Source organism: Heterocephalus glaber, unplaced genomic scaffold (genome assembly GCF_053883595.1).
Source record: "Heterocephalus glaber isolate CG9 unplaced genomic scaffold, H.glaber_assembly_v1.0 deba00000347, whole genome shotgun sequence".
Classification (NCBI taxonomy): Eukaryota; Metazoa; Chordata; class Mammalia; order Rodentia; family Bathyergidae; genus Heterocephalus; species Heterocephalus glaber.
Window position 1 is genome coordinate 62575467 of NW_028258143.1, and position 19083 is coordinate 62594549.

Genomic DNA, 19083 nt, shown 5'->3' on the forward strand with positions numbered 1-19083 from the left:
AGTGAATTTTGAAATTTCAGTTATTGTACTTTTCAGTTTCAGATTTCCATTTGGTTCTTTTTTTTAATAATGCTTATTCTTTCTTGATATTCTCTGCAACACTGTCACTGCTAGAATCAATTTCACATGCCTGGGCATAGTCACCTCCAGGGATGGAGTTGGAACAATGACAAACTTTTCTCTGAGTGACATCCCTGCTCTAAGAGCTAAGTGCTCAATGGAAGGGAATCTTCAGGCCTAGGTCTTCCTGACATGAAACCACTACCTCCAGAGCTGGGAAAGAGATGCTGGGATCCCAGTCCTTTCTGTGCCCTGGACCCAAGGTAGAGCCTCCATTTTGCCAGTGGGGTTTGGATGAGAGAAGGGAACTCCCATCTCTCCACAGCACTCCCTGGAATTTAGTCTCAGCAATAGGGAGCTGGGAGAAGGCTAGATAGTTCTCTGACTGGAAGCTGAGGAGAGAGGGGTTCTTGTGTTCAGTCTGGAGTTACCTTGGTACTGTAAGAGAGGGAACGGAGGGCGAAGTCTTGGCTTAAATACCACAGATTCTTCCCTTTCTAATGGAATTTTTAAAGTTTTTTTAGTGATAGTTATTTGGTTTGTCAGAGTCTTTGCAAGATTTTTTTATATTGTGTGGTTTCTTTTACATGAGAAACTCAAAATATAAGTCAATTAAGGTATCCAGTAGAGGCAGACTTTTTGGATATGGGGAAGGGGATGCGTGGAAGGGGTGAGGGGGAAGGGGAAGGGGATGGAAAATAAGCAAGATATGTACCAATTCTTCCAAACAAATGAAAATATTATGCATTGTGCACACATACCAATAAAAAAGAAAGTTTGTAAAACTAATTTTTTTCCAGTTTTATTGATGAGTAAGTTAATGAAGGTCCTTGTTCTATAATGCTAGGCATCGATTTCTTCAGATTAAATATTTTAAGTGTGTAAATAAAACACATAGGGTTACAAAAAACCCTTTTTAAATGTAGTCATCAAATATTCTGATACACATCAGTACTTAATGTATTAAATAGCAATATCTAGCTGTGTTTCTAGTAATTACCATGCTTTCAGGTAGAGCTGAGCATGACTGAAGGATATATTTCGGGATATCAGTAACAACCATAACGTGATGTGGAAATATCTATGATTGCTGTTGGTGGAAAAGTCCCAGGGACATTAATACCCCTGTGGTTTGTTGTCTATGCTAATTTCAGGGTATGTTCAATTTCAGTTAGAGGTCAGCAAAGATAAAAATGTACATTTTTCTACTCTGCACTCACTGATCCTTTGAATGCTATTCACAGCCTAGGGTCTACTCACTGGAGCAGAGATTGCACAGGAGTTTCTGGGCCCTAATTTGGAGAAGGTCACTCAGCAGCCTGGGTGTCTGTGGCCCGGAGTCTTGCTTCTTGTCAGTGCTGAGCGAGCACAGCTTGCAGGATGCTGAGGTCCTCTGCAGCCTCACATGGTCTTTCCCGGGGAGCCACGACCTCCATCGTCAGCTCTGTCACTTCTCTGCATCCCCTGCTGGGGTCATCTTGGAAATGGGGGCACAGGTATGGGCAAGAAATTTTAGTGAAAGGCTCACCATTTCCATTGTTGTAACAAGAAAGACATCAGTGATTTTAGAAAAATGATGCTGACCCCACAAGGTGCAAGTCTGGGTCTATGAACTGTAGATATCCGGTGACACAAACCAAAGGAGATTTAACATTAAGAAAAGTATTTGTATAGTTGCCTACTATAATTGTATCCTCTGTGAAATTGTTATCTGTAAAAATACAATACTTTTAGAAATTGACTGTAATTCACCTACAAAATCTCTTTAAAAAGAACGAATTTATCCAAGGCATATATGATGAAGAAAAACACCATGTAGTTTAGTCATTGCTCAGTTTGTCTTTTATTTAAATTAATTCAGATTTTACTTCTATTGCTAAGTGTAAATATTTTTATGATACAAAGTTGCTTTCAGAATGACTTCCTCTAGGTTTTATATAAGAGTAGCATGTCCTGGGGAAAGCTTGGTTCATGCTGTTTGCTTAGATCACCTTAATTGATGATTTGTGAGTTTTAAGAGGCACGATTACATATTTAGAAATATAAGACTGTATCACTGGTGAGTCATAAATTATGCATATGTAATTTTTCCTTCACCACCAGCGTCATCAAATATATCATTAAAAAATTAGCGACATGATTTGAAATAAAAAACCCTAATGCTTTATCATGTTGTACCCAAAGAGATTTGAATAGATATAAAAGTTTTATTGTTTACTTATTATTTAAATCCCTGAATTGTTACATATAAGAAGAATGCTATCTTTTCATTGGTAATTTAAAAAACCCCTCTTCCATCTGAGGTAATTTGAGTCTCTTGTTGCTGGAAGATAGTGGCTGGACTGGATTAATTACCTGTGTTTTGTCTGGCCGTTTTGTTTATGACTCTGTGTCCTGGTGTGCTGAGAGTTTGGTGTGATCTTGTGCAAATGATCTGGCTTGAAGAAATGACATGAAAGCTTTTTTTCTGTTTCATTATTTTACTCAATTATAATGAAGAATTGTATTTTCAGAGAGAATGAAGACAATTAGCAATTGCAGACTATTTCACAAAATAAAAGGAAATAAGAGAATCAAGTTTCCTATTTACTATTGAAACTTTTTGTTGTTGATCGTCATATCATTTCATCTTTCCTCCACTCTGGTACTTTATGTCTTTAGCAACACTGAAAGCTAAGAAAGAGTAATTTTGGTGCTAGCATTGGAGAAACACATCTCTTTTCCTGGGACCAGAACTCTAAGGTGATTAGTGCTCCAGCGATGTAGGAAACCAATGTAATGGCTTGTGTTTCCATGAGAAATCAGCTCCCCCTTCAAAATGTGAACAATCCCTACTGAGCTATGACTCACCTGGCCCACTGGGAGGGCTTGGAGAGGAGAGCATCACACTGAGAAGCAGGGATAATTGTGAAGGCCAGTGAAGCTTTAGAAAAGAGACTGCTTGGGTGGAAAGAGAAATATTAAAAAGAAACACAATATAAGTGCAATCAAGTATCTTGAAGTAAATTAGAGAATAAAATAATATGGCTTAATGGCTCAAGACTCAGAAACAGACTGAAAATTCAAGACTATCAATTCTGATCCTGCCTGGGTGATGAGCTCACACAGGCACCTGCACAGGCAAATCACCTCCTGAGGTTCTGGAGTGACTGAGATTCAGCAGCTCCTGCTAAGTTCAGAATGTGATAGCAGACCGATGGGCATATTTTGCTCTTCTGACATGGACTCTCTTTTAAAATTTTTATTTATTATTATAAGATATATAATAATTCATTTTGGGGAATATATATATATATATATATATATAAAATCTTGATCATTTTTAATCTCCCTTCTACCCCCACCCTTCCCTTTCCCCCCTTCCTCAGTCCCCCTTTTCCCTTTCCAAAATTGAGAAATCAAGATAAATACCATTATTACCTTATATACCTTATACCATTCCTTATATACCATTCCTTATATTCCTTATGCCATATTTCCTTATATAGCTTTCTTTGCTCATTGTCACCATCCCCTCCCACTTCATTGAAATTTGAAATTTTAAGAACTAATACTTAGAGTTACCTTAATAAAAGTTATCAGCTGAAGTCTACTTACCTTGCTAAGAGGGGCTAAAATCATTGTCACGTTCAGCCATTTCTTCCTCACACAATACTGGATGCCATGGTACATCAACTCCAGCCCCTCGTACTACTGGTTCTTAGTGTGTAGTTAGTTTTTGGGCTTAACCCAACCTTTGGCATAGTGACAACTTTGTTCTTTTTTCTCATATTCCAAAAATAGAGCTTCCCCTTGGTAACATGGAAATGGAGCTTCTCACTATCATCTGGGAAGTCATGTGGATTTGAGATATGGAAACCCATATCCTGGCTCTTGTATGCTCATGTGGCCAGAACTACTGGGCATCTCTAAAAGTGCAGAGCAGTAAAAGTGGTGGAGAGGTGGTGAGTCTCCCACTGAACTTTGCTTATAGCTTAGGGGCCCCTTGGTATCTTTATTCTTGAGGACACAGTGACAGTGTACAGTCTGTGAACTTCAGAGCTGTGAGAAATAATGTCTGTGTGTAAGCTCTCCAGTTCACAGTATGTTGTCAGAGCAGCCCAAATGAACAAAGATACTGGTTCATTTATTATCCCTCCCAGCCAGACTTGTGCTTGTTGATTGCTGCTGGTATTTAGCATTGAAGAATATCTCCCAAAGGCCAAATCTGGGATCTTTTTCTAAATCTTATTTCTTCCTGAGTTAATGAAGCACACATCATTGTTGCCCATCCCAAACCCATCAGCTGAATCTTTGAACAGCTGCCTAATGTGTTTTACATTTGTCTTTTGTTCCTGTTTATTTCCAAGATGTTCATCATCATCTCCAGCCTCAACTCCTCAGCGCCATGTTTTATTTTCAACCGAGCACTTCCTCCCAGATATTCTGCCAAGCCCTAAACTCTAGATATAATTTCAAACTCTATTCTGGCTGTTTAAACTTCAAAAAGTACATCTTTGATATGATACAGTTCCTTTTTAAAAAATCTGTAATGGTTCCTCACTGCCTGTTCAGTTACACACAGGTCTCCAGCATGATGTTCAAGGCCTTACATGACGTTTCCTCAAGCCATAGTTCCAGTCTTTTCCTTTTCATTATTTTTTAACACATACCCTTTCCCGGAGAGTAACTTAAGAGACTGCTGAATTTTAAATTTTGCTTTCATTCCTTTGCTTGTTCTTGTTTCTTGGCCTGGAATTCTATTTACCTTCACACTCTTTTGTCAAAATACTGTCACTTTTTAAAGGCTCTCTTAATAGTCACCTGCTCCATTAAGTGACCCCATCTTCTCTCTCCTCCTCAAAGAGATAAATCATCTTTCCTTCTGAGAGTGCTCTAACATGTTACTTTTGTCCATCATCTTCTACCATATATATGGTACTATATATACATATATAGTTCTAATATTGCAATACATTTCTAATCTCTTTGAGGGCTGTCCTTAGCACAGCGCTTTGCACATATAACTTTAAAAGTATTTTCGAGTTGCACTTACCTCTTCTGACCATCATCTTTTCTTAACTGTTTTTGACTGTTTCTCCATTACTCAGACAGATAATAGTTTTGGTAAGTTGTGTATAAATATGAAGGTATGTATGACAAATCTGAGGGTTATGTTAAGACTGTGATTGATGATAATATATTGAATGACAAAATAAGTAACCAGAAGGGCAGGGTGAATTTTAAAGAAAAACAAGGTTAAACAGAACACTGATCTAAAAGAAGCCATTGGCCCAGAGCTGGGTAAAAGGGAACTGGCGGAGAAGTAGGCTATGTAAGAAGAATGCTTGAGGGCTTGACTTCTGTGGTCTGTTGTTCAGCTGGACCATTTAATAGCAGTTAAACTTGGGAAAGTCACATAGCCTCTTAGCATATTTACTCTTTGTTTTTTTTTTTTTGTTTTTGGTACCAGAGATCAAACTCAGGTCCTTGCGCTTGCGCAGTAGGCTGCGAAACCTCTGAGCTAAATCCCTGGCCCTAGCATATTTACTCTTTCATTTATTCAAATTACTGAACACTAGAACTGTGTACCAGATGTTTCTAGACACTGTATTTACAATTGTAAATGACTTCCTTGTTTCTACACTCATGGATTTAACACGCATTACTGAAATAACATTTGTCCCAATGATAATATTCATCTTTAAAAGTTATGGTGCATAAGATTAAATTATACAACAAAATAATAGAGGAGTGAAATACCAAATATTATGTGAGATATTGAAAAATATGATAAATATATATAAAATATCTAAATATTTTACCAGGCTAAATTTTTACTCTTCGTAAAGATGATGCAGCAGGGTATGAATTTATTTATTCTACTTGGTACTAAGAGTGTATTTTTGACTTGCAGGCACATGGACTTTGCATTTGGAAATTTCTTAGCCATTACTTCCTTAATGTTTCTACTCATATAACCTACCTTTCTTATTATGTGTATGTTGGAGACTTTTATTTTTAACTGTTATTTCTGTTTAAAAAATTCTGTAATCGCTTTGTTTAGTTTGGATTATCTAATCAATTGAATTAAAAACTTGAAAAATTGATTTTTTTATTTATAAGGTTTCTAATTTGCATTTTACATATCTGTCTGCTATAGTTCCTCTTGCATTTTAATTTCATATTTCTCCATTTTTATGCGAAGTATTGTTTAATACATCTCTTTGAACAATCTAACCGTATTTATTCAAAAGTCTTTGTCATTTGCCACATTATCTCATGAAACTAGGCTTACTTGAATGAATGGCTGAATCTTTGGCTATTTTTTTTTGTGACACTTCAGATATTGTTATGGGTTTCCTGGAATTTTGCTTGGTAGAGTCATATTTTTCATGGGAGATTTTCGTGTTATTTTTTCCTGCCTCTCTACTTTTGAATTATTCATCACAGTCTACTGTTTCTACAGTTGTTTCCAATCAGCCCTCTGCTGTGCCAGCCCAGATGCAAACCTTATAATGATGTAGGAGACCACTGTGCAGGAATTTGGTGGAGATCTGCCACTGATCCTTGAAAGGTTAGTGTCTGCTCTAACAAGGCTGCTCTGCTCTCCTCTCCCCTCCTTGTATCTAGAGCGCCTTGTATATTCAAACTGTCTTTAAGAACAAGTTGGGACATGGACATAACACATCCTTCTTTGCCTCTTTTGATCAGTTTTGGCTGAAGTCCACTTTAACTGAAAAGAGAATAGCTACTCAGGCTTGTTTTCAAGTTCTCGTTGCATAGAATATTATTTTCCATCCTGTGATTTTTGTCTATGAATTTCTTTTTGGATTAAATACAGTATACTGTTAGATTTTGTCTCTTGATTCATTCTGCCAATGTGTGTCTTTTGTTTGAAGGCTTAAGACCATTCACACTGACCCTTATTACTGAAAGATATTGACTGATTCCTATGATTACATTATTATGCTGCTGCTGATTTCCTTTTATTTTTCCCCTCTGCTTAACTGCTCATCTGGCCTAGTGTATTCATTCTATTAGACTTTTTGGCATAGAATATCTTGAGAATTTTCTGGAGTGCTGGTTTGGAGATCATGAATTTCTTAAGGTGGTCTTTGTCATGGAAATAACTTATTTCTCCATCAAGTTTTAAGGATAGTTTTGAAGAATATAACTGTCTGGATTGGAAGTTGTTTTCTTTTAGGGCTTGAGACAGTTCAGTCCAAGATCTTCTGGCCTTTAAGTTTGTGGTGGGAAATCTGCTGTAATTCTAATGCATTTTTCTTTATAAGTGATTCCTTACTTTTCCCTAACAGCTGTTAAGATTCTGTCTTTTGTGTTGGACTTCTGAAATTATTTTTCTTAAATTCTTTTATTGGTACATTTTAGGTATACAGTACATTTACATTTATCAATGGGTGCTTGTACCTGTACATGATGTATCTTGGTTCTTATTTTTTCCCCATTACCTGTGTGCCCTTTACCCCTCTACCCTTCCCTATTTACATAGACTTCGTTTCCATTTTTTTTCTTTTCTCATAATTTTTCCTTTCCATTCTTTCCTTTCCCCATCTCCTCCCACCACTCCTACCCCTTTGGACCTTTTCCTGTTTCAAAGTATCAATTATTAGTTATTAATCCTTTTCATCCTTATTTACACTTTCAGTTTCTCACACTAGAGAAACTATTTGGTATTTACACATGTGTGTCCTATTTATTTCACTTAAGAGTATGGCCTCAATATGCATCCATTTAGCTATAAATGACTCTAGTTTCTCATTCTTTATGTCTGAGTAGTACTCTGTTTTATAAAAAACCCCACATCTTCTTTATCCAGTTTCCAGTTGATGGGCACTTGGGCTATTTCCAAGCTTTAGCTATTACAAACTGTGCCGCTATAAACAAGGGTGCACATATATCTCTTTGGTATGATTCTTTTAATTCTTTTGGGAAAATACCAAGCAGGGGAATATCTGGGTCAAATGGGACCTCTAGCCCTAGTTCTTTGAGCTATCTCCACACTGATTTCCATAGGGGCCACACCAGTCTGTACTCCCACAAACAATGGAGAAGGGTTCCTTTCTCTCCACAGCCCCGCCAGCATTTGTTATTGGTTGATTTCTTGATAGCAGCCACTCTTCCTGGGGTGAAGTGGAATCTCAGTGTTGTTTTCATCTGGATCTCTCGAATGACCAGTGATGTTGAACATTTTTTCATATGTTCATTTGCTGCTTTTACTTCTATGTCTGAGAAGTCTCTGTTCATTTCAGATGCCCATTTTTGAATTGGGTCTTTGAATTCGGGGGGTCTGATTTTTTTCAGCTCTTTATATATTCTAGATAGTAGCCCTTTGTCTGAGTTACAGCTGCTAAAATCTTTTTCCCACATTGTAAGTTGTCTGTTAGCTCTGTTGGTGGTTTCTCTTGCAGGGCAGAAGCTTTTTAATAAGGTGAAATCCCAGTTGTTGATTCTTTCTACTAGTTCCTGTGCTATTGAGGTTTTGTTCATAAAGTCTTTTCCTATGCCAATATCTTCAAGAGTTCTACCTCACTTATCTTCCAGCAAGTTTAGTGTTTCTGTCTTAATATTTACATCTTTAATCCACTTCAATCTTAGTTTAGTTCATGGTGATAGATATGGGTCTAGTTTTAATCTCTGGCAGGTTGAAATCCAGTTTTTCCAACACCATTTACTAAATAGGCTATCTTTCCTCCACTGAGGGTGGTTGGCTCCTTTGTCAAAGATGAGGTGGCTGAGTATATCTGAAGTTGTTTCTGTGTCTTCTAATCTATTCCACTGATCCTCAGGTCTGTTTCTTTGCCAGTACCATGCTGTTTTTAATCACAGTAGCTTTGTAGTATAGCTTTAAGTTGGGTATTGTGATACCCCCGGCCATGTCTCTGTTGCCCAGAATTGCTTTTGCTATTCTAAGTCTCTTCTGGTTCCAAATGAATTTTTGGATTGTTTTATCTAGTTCTGTGAAGTATATTGTTGGAATTTCAATTGGCATTACATTAAATCTATATAGCAGTTTTGGAAGTATGGCCATTTTCACTATATTGGTTCTTCCTACCCAGGAACAAGGGATGTCTTTCCATTTTCTTATGTCTTCCTCGATCTCCTTTTTCAGGGTGCTGTAGTTTTCAGTGTAGAGGTCTTTTGCTTCCTTTGTTAGATTGATTCCTAGATATTTCATTTTTTTGGATGCTATTGTAAAAGGACTTGTTTCCCTAATTTCTCTCTCAGTGAATCTGCTATTTGTGTGTAAGAAGGCTATTGTTTTTTGAGTGTTGATCTTATGTCCAGCTACTCTACTGAATCTGTCAACTAAGTCTAGAAATCTTTTGGTAGAGTTTTTTGGGTCTTCTATGTAAAGTATCGTATCATCAGCAAGTAATTACAGTTTAACTTCTTCTTTTCCTATCTTTATTCCTTTTATTTCTTTCTCTTTTCTAATTGCTCTGGCTAATGGTTCCAGAACTATATTGAACAGGAATGGTGATAGTGTCTTGTCTTGTTCCTGATTTTGGCGTGAAAGTTTTCAGTTCTTGACCATTTAGTATGATGTTGGCTGTTGGTTTTTCATAGATAGCCTTAATCAGGTTGAGATAAAGACCTTCTATTCCAATTTTCTGTAGTGTTTTTATCATGAATACCCTGTTGGATTTTGTCAAATGCCTTTTCTGCATCTATTGAGATGATCATATGGGTTTTGTCCTTGACTCTGTTAATATAGTGTATTACATTTATTGATTTACAAATGTTGAACCATCCTTGCATGCCTGAGATAAATCCGAATTGGTCAGGGTCTATGATCTTCTTAATGACCCTCTGTATTCTGTTTGCCAGTATCTTGTTGAGGATTTTTGCATCTATGTTCATTAGGGAGATTGGCCTGTAGTTCTCTTTTTGGCTTGGGTCTTTCCCTGGTTTTGGAATCAAAGTAACACTTGCTTCCAGGGATGAATTTGGAAGCCTTGCTTCTCTTTTAATTTGGTTGATGAGTTTAAAGTGTAATGGCATCAGTTCTTCTTTAAATGTTGTGTAGAATTCAGCAGTGAAGCCATCAGGACCTGGGCTTTTCTTTGTTGGTAAATATTTTATTACATTTTCAATTTCACTCATTGTTATTGGGGTGTTTAGAATTTCTGTATCTTCTTTATTTAACTTTGGCAATTCATATGTGTCTAGGAATCTGTCCATTTCTTCTGTGTTTTCCATTTTATTAGAGTACAGGTTCTCAAAGTAGGTATTGATGATCCTCTGGATTTCTGCTGGATCTGTTGTGACTTCCCCTTTTTTGTTCTGAATTACATGGATTTGAGCCTTTTCTTTCCTTTTTTTGATAAGGTTGGCTAAAGGTTTATTGATTTTAATTATTCTTTCAAAAAACCAACTCTTTGATTCATTAATTTTTTGTATCATTCTCTTAGTCTCCATTGCATTGATTTCTACTTTGATCTTTATAATTTCCTGTCTTGCATGAGCTTTGTGTTTGTTATTCTCTTCTTTTTCTATGAGTTTGAGCTTCTGCATTAGGTTATTTATCTGAGTTCTCTCTGTTTTGCTAACATGGGTATTCACTACTATGAATTTCCCTTGTAGAACTGCTTTCATTGTGTCCCATAGATTCCTGTATGTTGTACTGGCCTTATCATTTACTTGTAGAAGCTGTTTAATTTCTTCTTTAATTTCCTCTGTGACTCATTGGTTGTTCAGGAGGGTGTTATTCAATTACCAGGTGTTTGTGGGAGTTTTGCAGCTTCTCATGTTATTGATCTCCAATTTTATTGCACTATGCTTTGATAATATACAGGGGTTATTTCAGTTCTTTTACATTGATTTAGACATGTTCTATGAGCTAGCATGTGGTCTGTTTTGGAGAATGACCCATGTGCAGCTGAAAAGAATGTGTGTTCTGATTTTGTGGGGTGGAACACTCTATAAACATCTATTAAGTCCATTTGTTCAGTAGCTTGGTTTAGTTCTTGAATTTCATTGTTAATTTTTTGTCTAGATGATCTGTCTATTTATGATAGTGGGATATTGAGGTCCCCCACTTCAATTATATTAGTGCTTATTTGGTTTTTCATGTCTATTAATATTTGTTTTGTATAGTTGGGGACATTCGTATTTGGTGCATATATATTTAGGATTGTCATCTCTTCCTCTTGGATTGTTCCCTTCACAAGGATGTAATGACCATCTTTGTCTCTCTTAATTAGTTTTGGTTTGAAATCTACTTTGTCTGCAAATAAGATTGCTACCCCTGCTTTTTTCTGGGTTCCTTTCTCATGGAGAGCCATTTTCATCCTTTTACTTTCAGTCTATGAATTTCTTTTTGAGTTAGGTGTGTTTCTTGTATACAGCATATTGCTGGATTTTGCTTCTTAATCCATTCTGTCAGTCTATTTCTTTTGATTGGTGAATTGAGGCCATTAACAATGATAGTTATAATTGATAGATATTGACTCATCTTTGTCATGATGTTTTACTGTTGTTGGCTCTTATTTCTTTTTCCCCCTTTCCCTTTAGTTTCTTACCTTGCCTGGTGGCTTCCTTCTGTTGAGCCTCATGGAGTTGTGACCTTCATTGTCTTTTTCTAGGATATTGCTTAGAATGGTTTGGAGTACTGGTTTGGTGTTCATGAAATTTCTCTGGTGTTCTTTGTTATGGAAGTATCTAATTTCCCCATTGACTTTGAAAGATAATTTTGCAGGATACAACAGTCTAGGTTGGAAGTTATTTTCTTTTAGGGCTTGAAGTACTTGACTCCAGGCTCTCCTTGATTTGAGGGTTTGTGTTGAGAAGTCTGCTGTGATTCTGATGGGCCTTCCTTTATAGGTGATTTGTTTCTTTTCTCTAACTGCCTGTAGGATTTTTTTCTTCTGTTGGGTTTCTAGGATCTTGACTATTATATGTGTAGGTGTAGTTTTTTTGATTATGGCTAGGTGGAGTTCTATATGCCTCACTTATCTGTATGTGCAATTCTCCACCTCTGATGGGAAGTTTTCTAGTATTACTTCTGTGAAGAGTTTTATTATGTCAATTGTATTTTCTCCTGTTTTTTCGTGGACTCCTATCAGTCTTATGTTATTCTTCTTTGCATCATCTAGCAGCTGCTGAATTGATTTCTCGTGGTCCCTTACTATTTTTAAGAAATCTCTGTTTTCATGGTCCCTCACTGCAATCCTGTCTTCTATATCTGATATTCTATCTTCAGATTCCCTTAATCTGCTGTGGATACTTTCAGTGGAATTTTTGATCTCCTGAATATCTGTTTGAATCTGTTTCATGGGTTCCATTTCTTTCTTATGTTGGGCGATCATGGTTTCCATTTCTTTCTTATGCTGTGCATTCATGGCTTCCAGCATGTTTCTGAGCTCATCTATTTTTTTTTTTCTGTTTCTGTTCTAGAGCCTCTAATCATATCCTTCACTCTGCTCACCATCTCTGTAGTTATCTGGGAGATTATTTCTGCTTTGAATTTTTCTAGAGCCTCATTCATCTGTTTTGTTACTTCTTGTGCTATCAGTTCAGGGTGTCCAGGTGGTTGATTATCAGACTTTTCCACCTCGTTTCCCCCAGAATTTGCCTTTTGTGGGGTGGAAGTCTGAGTTTGTGACTTGCTTAAGTGTCTTCTCATTTTTTTTGTTACTGTCCTTGGCGTAGTTCCTGGGTTGATATTTTGAAGTTCCTTATTGTAAGTGTCTTTGTTGATGTATTTAGCACCCTTATGGAAAGATTGCTTCTCAGAGATGTCTTCCAGATATAGCTGGTCTTTAGGTTTTGAGTCTCTAATGGCTCTGAGGCTATCTTATTTTCTTTATACCAGGAAGGAGAACTGATTAGATCAATCACAATACCTTAGCCCAAGTGATACAATCAGCAATAGCATACCATCAAATACATCTTAGAGAATGACAATTTGTGGTAGTTATTAATCTATCATTTTTAAAAATGAAGGGCCTCCTTTAGGGTATGTCTCTGCTGTCACAATAGACAACATGGGCAGCAGTGTGCAGTTGTAAGTCAATGAGTCTCAGTTAGCTAGTCCCAGACCCATGAGATTCAGGCAGATTTCTGGTTACAAGTCCCAAGTTGAGCTCCCTGTCCTCCTGCAGGGTTGCTCTCTGCAGGGTTTGATTGTAGGTTTCAGCTGCCTTTCCCCTGAAGAAAGTCCAGGTTCCAATGGGAGCTGATGATCCCTCCAACTTACCAAGCACAGTGGTCTGGTGTGCCTTTATTGCAGAGATTCTCTTCACTTTTCCAGTGGGCTTGTTTTCATCATGGAGCCTGAGAGAGGCCCTCTCTCTGTTGCTCACTTCTGCTGCTCAGGACAATGGCTTTTATGTCCCCCTGTGCCTCTGCAGTGTGGAACCAAGTAGCTGCACAGCCAGAAGTCGAGAGCTGGGGGAGGGGGCACTGGTGCCTGTTGTCGGAGGCGCCTGCATGGCCAAGCTGGCACCTGGTCCTCCTCACCTTGTCTTGGTCCCAAGCTGGTGGAGCAAGCCAGAGGAAGCAGGTCCCACTCAGGCTCCAACCACTTGGTGTCACTCAGCCCCTATGATTGTCTTAATGATTACTGGATTTCATTGTCAAGTTCTCTGCTTTCATTTATGGAAAGCTATTTTCTTCTGTATTATTCTTTCCATATCTATTACAATAGCATATTTTAGTCATTTGTACCTTTTTTTACAAATTCAATTGCTTCTCACTGGTCTCCCTATCTTGAGTTTGCCTAATGGCTTTTAACATTTATGGGGCCTAGGACTTTTCTGAGAATCTGAAGAAAAATTATGGAACTTCTTCCTTCAAAATGCACTTCAGCCCACACAGTCTACATTTTATATAAATTTCAGGGTGGTTCATACATCCCTGAAGGTGACCTGTAGACTCCTAAGAGCACTTCCACTTAAATTTATCACATCTGTCTCATTCAGCTGTCCATTTATCCATCAGATGCTTTTGAATATACACTAAATGTGATGTGCTTGTGCTAAGCTCTAAAGTACCAAGATAAATAGGAAATGCCTGTACTCTTAAGGAAACCACTGTCTAGATGAGAGGGGGAAATATGCCCCACATTTGTGACAGTGTTATGGGTATTTGTGGGCTACCAAAGAGACCAAAGTGAAAATTTTTGTTTCTTAGAAGAGTATTAAGACATTCAAGAAATTGATAAATCTTAATGTTACACATTTATTATTCCATTCTTACATTCAAAATGATGCAAAGATGCCCCTTTAGTATGGTAAGTTCAATTTCTGAACATGAAATTTAAGAAACTTTTTAACCAGCTTTGAATCTATTTTTGTTCTGTTGAGTCTTGGGTAGTAAATTACATGAAATCACTGCATTTTAGTTTTCTCACCTAATAACAACTATATCTGTAAGCATTACACTAAATTTTAGTTATTGTCTTTAGTGTATCAGGGTAGCTAGGATAAGATTCCTGGGTGAGTAAACTCTCTGGTCCATCCTGTCTTTGCCACTTTGGTCTGTCTGATTGAGGCCAAGTAATTCAGTCTAATTATTAGCATTCTCATCTGTACAAAGGAAATAATAATGTGCTTCTCATTGTTAGCAATAAAGATTGAGAAAATACAAGTAATGTGACAATTGTGTTCGATATAATACTAGATGTTACTATTGCAGTTGGAAGATATAGTTTTTGTAGCTATAATTATCACCACTTATAAGTAAAGAAACTGAGGTACATACTAAATAATTTTCTCATGTAGACTTTGAAATGTAAAGTTGAGATTCAAACCTCTCTGACTCCCAAGTTCATGGTTAATTCAAGGCTCTGGAAGGATTGGTGGTGAGGAAAAAGAAAGTACTGGTATAGTCCTTGGCACACAGCTACTAGTTTTCTTCTCTTCTTAAACATCACATTCAAGTTTGAATTTTCTGCTTCAGCTAGTTTTATCCCCATTAGACCACAACAATCCTATCTCTATGCCTCTATTCATGCTATGTCCTGTCCCTGCTTTCTGAGTTTGATTCCTAGTATTTCTGTAAGGTTTCAAAGAAGACCCATCAGCATTTGTAAGCTGTCTAGACCACAGCTCTTGGGAGCCATCTTTGGTATCCTTGAGGCTCCATAACACTTATTTTCTTTATTACTTATCTGAAATAATCTTATTCAGCTTTCTACTGTTTCTGCTCAGGCCTAGATATTTTTTTTATTACCTCACAGAGATCATACCTCCTTCTAACCAGGAGTCATGGTTTGAAGTCAAGGCACCTGAAGAGCTATCTGACATCTGTTGTCCTTCAGTGCATATCTTATTATTGGTTGAGAATTTTTTTTCATTTTGAAAAGTAGTGTAGAAAGATGTCATGGTTCAACGTAAACAGAACTCTGAACTCATACCTTCAATCACAGGGAAAATAAAGTTCTATTCATACAATGAGCTTCTTTAGAAATATATATATATATAATGTATAGAGTAATGAACACTTTTATTTTTGGCTGGAAGATAAGTGAAAAGATAATAGTGTGACAGGTTTATAGAAAATCATGGCATCAAGGGAAATATGATAAAATACTGGAGAGTTTATTATTTTTAAACTTTTCATTTTCTACCCTTCTCATTGTGGGAAAAGTAAGTTTCTACAAAATTCTAAGAGTCCATCTTTACAGCTTTGGGAAAGTAACAGTAATGTTTGTGACAGTGTGTTATTTACTTGCCTTACATAAATGGGTGTCAGACAATGAGTGAAATTCTTTTTTTTTTTAGAGTTTTATTTTATTCCATATGCAAGTAAATTGTAACATCGTATTACATGGTTTTGGGGAAAGGTGAAAAAAATTAAGACAATATTTCAATTATTTTCTTACTAGATTATTTTTGTGTTTAGGATGCCATTCTAACAATATATGGTTAGCTTTTGACTTAAATTATCTTCTATTTTTCCTTTTACTCAGAGCAGTTTCTTTAGATTAGGACGTCTTCAGGACAGAAAGACTAAACACATGGGCACTGGATCCTCAGCTCTGTTCTTAGCATGGAGATTGCATCCTGTGTTGCAGGAAATGCTGTTATTGTGGTAACTAAGCATAAGGCATTATGGTCATGCCATGTTGATTTGGGGAATCAAAAAATAACATTTTCACTCATGTCTGACAGAAAATAAGTTTACTTAATAGTTTTGTCCTTAACCTTAATTGGAAAAAGATGAGACTAGAAAACTGAAATATATATGTCTATCAGAGCATGATTAGGCATTGTTTCACAGGGCAGTTTGTCACGGGGTTGCAAAATAATGTAATTTTTTTGTTTGTTTTTCAATAGCCAAATCTGTCTTCATTTTATTTACTGCTAAAGAATGTGACATAGCTGCACCCACTCTGTCCTTGATCCCTTTCCTTACCTGATCTCTAGGACCTCCAGCTTCTGTGGTTTTCATCCTACTGGATTAGCTGGTTCTCATTCTCACTAACTGATGGCACCCTCCTTTGTCACTGTCCTCTGCTGGGGGATCTCAGTACACTGACTGTTATGGTTTAGATCTAAAATGTCCCCCCAAAGTCTCACGTGGGTGGGAGGTGATAGGCTCATGGGGGCACTATACTCATCAGCAGCTACATGTGCTGTTAGGAGGTGCAGCCTCGGTGGAGGTGGCCACTGGAGGTGTGACCTGGAAAGATGTATTATTGTTCCCAGCTCTTCCCTGCCCTCTTTGCTTCCTGGTGCCACCAGTTGAGCACATTTTCCTCCTCCATGCTCTTCTGCTATTCTGTTTCTGCCCTGGAGCCAGCTGACCATGGACTGAAACCATGAGTCAAAATAAACCTCTCCTCCTTTAAGTTGCAGGTGTCAGTTATTTTGTTCCAGCAACGGGAATGTGGCTAAGACACTGACTCTTTTTGTGATGGCATCCAGTCTCCTTGTTTATATACCAAGTGCATGTCAACAGTCCAGATCCACCCCAGAGCTCTGGCCTGAGCTGCTGATGTATCTACTGGCTGACTTGACTCCTCTACTTGGATTCCTGACCACTCAAAGTAGATCTGTCCAAAACTCTTTCTGTCTGAGCCCCTTCCATCCAAAGTCTTCCCTATTTCATTTAATAGCACTTTCATTATTTCCGTTGCTAAACCCAAAATTAGGGATCTGTCCTTTATCTCTCTCTTTTACTTAAGCATCATTTCCAATCTATGATGATATCTTTTTGGCTGTAGTTTGAAAATATGTATAACTTTCAACACTTTTTAGCACTTCTTTTCTACCACTCCAGTTCAAAATTGTCATGAATTTTTTGCCTGGATAGCTAGAATAGTATCCTAACTTTGTCTTTCTCTTCTGACCACTGTCCCTCTGTGTCCAGCCCCCATTGATGGTTTAGTGTAAGCACAGCAGCCAGAATGATCTTTTAAAAAAGTGAATCAGATCATGCTGTTCTTTGCTTAAAATCCTGAAATAAGTTATTTTTCTACTCAGAGAAAGTCAAGATAATTCAGTGGCTTTCCTGTGGTCCATGATCTTATCTGTCAGTTCTCTGCTTTTACCTCTAGCTACTCTCCTCCTTGCTTCTATTATTTCTCCTTTACTGCACTCTTCTTTTTCCTCAACACACAGGAATGTTCCAGCCTTTTCCTGTCTGTAACACTGTTCCCCTAGTTGTCCCCATCTAATTCCTTCAGCTCCCTGAAGTCCTTTCCCAAATGATGGACTCCAATGAGGCTTATGTTTCCTAACATCCTGTTTAAGGCAGTATCCCCCTTCCATACTTAATCACCCAACTCCACATTTCCCTTATTTTGCTCTATTTTCTTATAGTTTCTATAGCTGTTTTTTTTTTTTTTTTTTTTTTTTTTTACAGGAGAGAAAAAAGGTAAAAGATATTTGCTATCCTATTATATGAGCAAACCCGTTTCTTTAAATTATCATTTGAGTTGTGTTTAGGTTGGGGTAGATTGTGTCCAACAATTCCTTCATTTCCCATATGGGCATCCCACCCCACCCTTCAAGAGCTGGATGCATCCTCCAGTACACCGCTCTTCCTTTATTTGGCCTGGCCCATAACTTTCTTTACAAATAGAGTATAGATAAAAAAGTGCTGTTGGGTGGATATTGTGGCTCACACCTATAATCACAGCCCTCTGGGAAGTTGAGGGAGGAGGAGCCCAACTGCAAGCCCAGCCTGGGTAACTTAGCAACTTAATGAGACCTTGACTCAAAATAAAAAATAAAAAATGCAGGGAGGTAGCTTAGTACCGAGTCCCTGGGCTCAATCCCCAGGGAAAAAATAAAGTCTAGGTTATCCTGTGGCTAGGCAGGCTATGCAGAAAGACAGGCCACATGGAGAGGAATTGAGGCAAACAGTTGACCACAGTTGGAGTCCTGAGTGAGACCGTCTTGATACCTCCAGCCCAACTGAGTGGCCACCCAACACTCAGTAGCTACCTGAGTGACGCAGTCAACAGCATAAGAGACAGAAGAACCTCTCCTCCCACCTATAGAGTTGTGAGAAGTACTAAATTGTTTGAGCAGCTAGGGCTGAGAGGTTTTGGTATACTGTCATACATAACTAATGTGATAGACTTTTAGGGAGCAGATAACTTTGCTTTAACCTCCAAGTCTGGATCTTGCTTGAATTTACAGAGTGGATTCCCACAAACTTCACAAAGTGGTTTTTTCCACTTTGAAATATTCAGCTACTAGTAGGTGGCCAGAAACTGCTGATGGACTGAATGATGGCAGAGCTTCTCAGGGCTGTTAAGGAGGTGAGCCCATGGCTCCCACTTACTTTGTTTGTCACAGGTCTCTGACCCCTGGCCGACAAGATGGCCTGGTGGGGGCGGGAGAAGCTAATGAGTGGAAGGAGAAAGAAGGGACAGAGCTGTAATTGTTTTCTTAGGGCTGGGAGGGGTGGAACTGACTGCTACCTCACTACATTAAAACCACAATGACTCTTGGCAAAATGAAATCTAGAGATAGCAACACCTTATTTACTGCGTGTCAGTGATAGATGTGGAGAGGGCAGGTGTTCACTTGGTATGCTTGGATATAAATTATACAGTTTTTTTCT

The 19083-nt window shown here is 37.8% G+C and overlaps 1 protein-coding gene and 1 long non-coding RNA gene across 12 annotated transcripts in view; one reads left to right on the top strand and one right to left on the bottom strand.

Moving 5' to 3' along the window:
• The window catches only part of LOC110346362 (uncharacterized), a 316545-nt gene that overhangs the window by 161854 nt on the left and 135608 nt on the right, over positions 1-19083 (top strand). For 4 of the 10 annotated variants that reach the window (XM_087201347.1, XM_087201373.1, XM_087201369.1 and 1 more), the window contains one exon: positions 1305-2913. The exons of 4 other annotated variants lie outside the window; for them this stretch is intronic. In XM_087201347.1, coding sequence (XP_087057473.1) covers positions 1305-1637 — 333 coding nt within the window. In that variant the 3' untranslated portion in view covers positions 1638-2913. Of the gene's footprint in view, positions 1-1304; positions 2914-6508; positions 8640-19083 lie in introns of those variants that run through there. 2 more of the 10 variants (XR_002390352.2, XM_087201365.1) reach the window with 1 other exon arrangement.
• LOC147829991 (uncharacterized) lies at positions 1405-4032 on the bottom strand. Of its 2 annotated transcripts, none has more exons than XR_015447461.1 (3): positions 3658-4032; positions 2911-2997; positions 1405-1537 (listed from the first exon to the last, which is right to left on the bottom strand). It is a non-coding gene; the product is annotated as an uncharacterized LOC147829991 (long non-coding RNA). The 2 variants fall into 2 exon arrangements; XR_015447460.1 differs by having other exon boundaries at positions 2911-3000.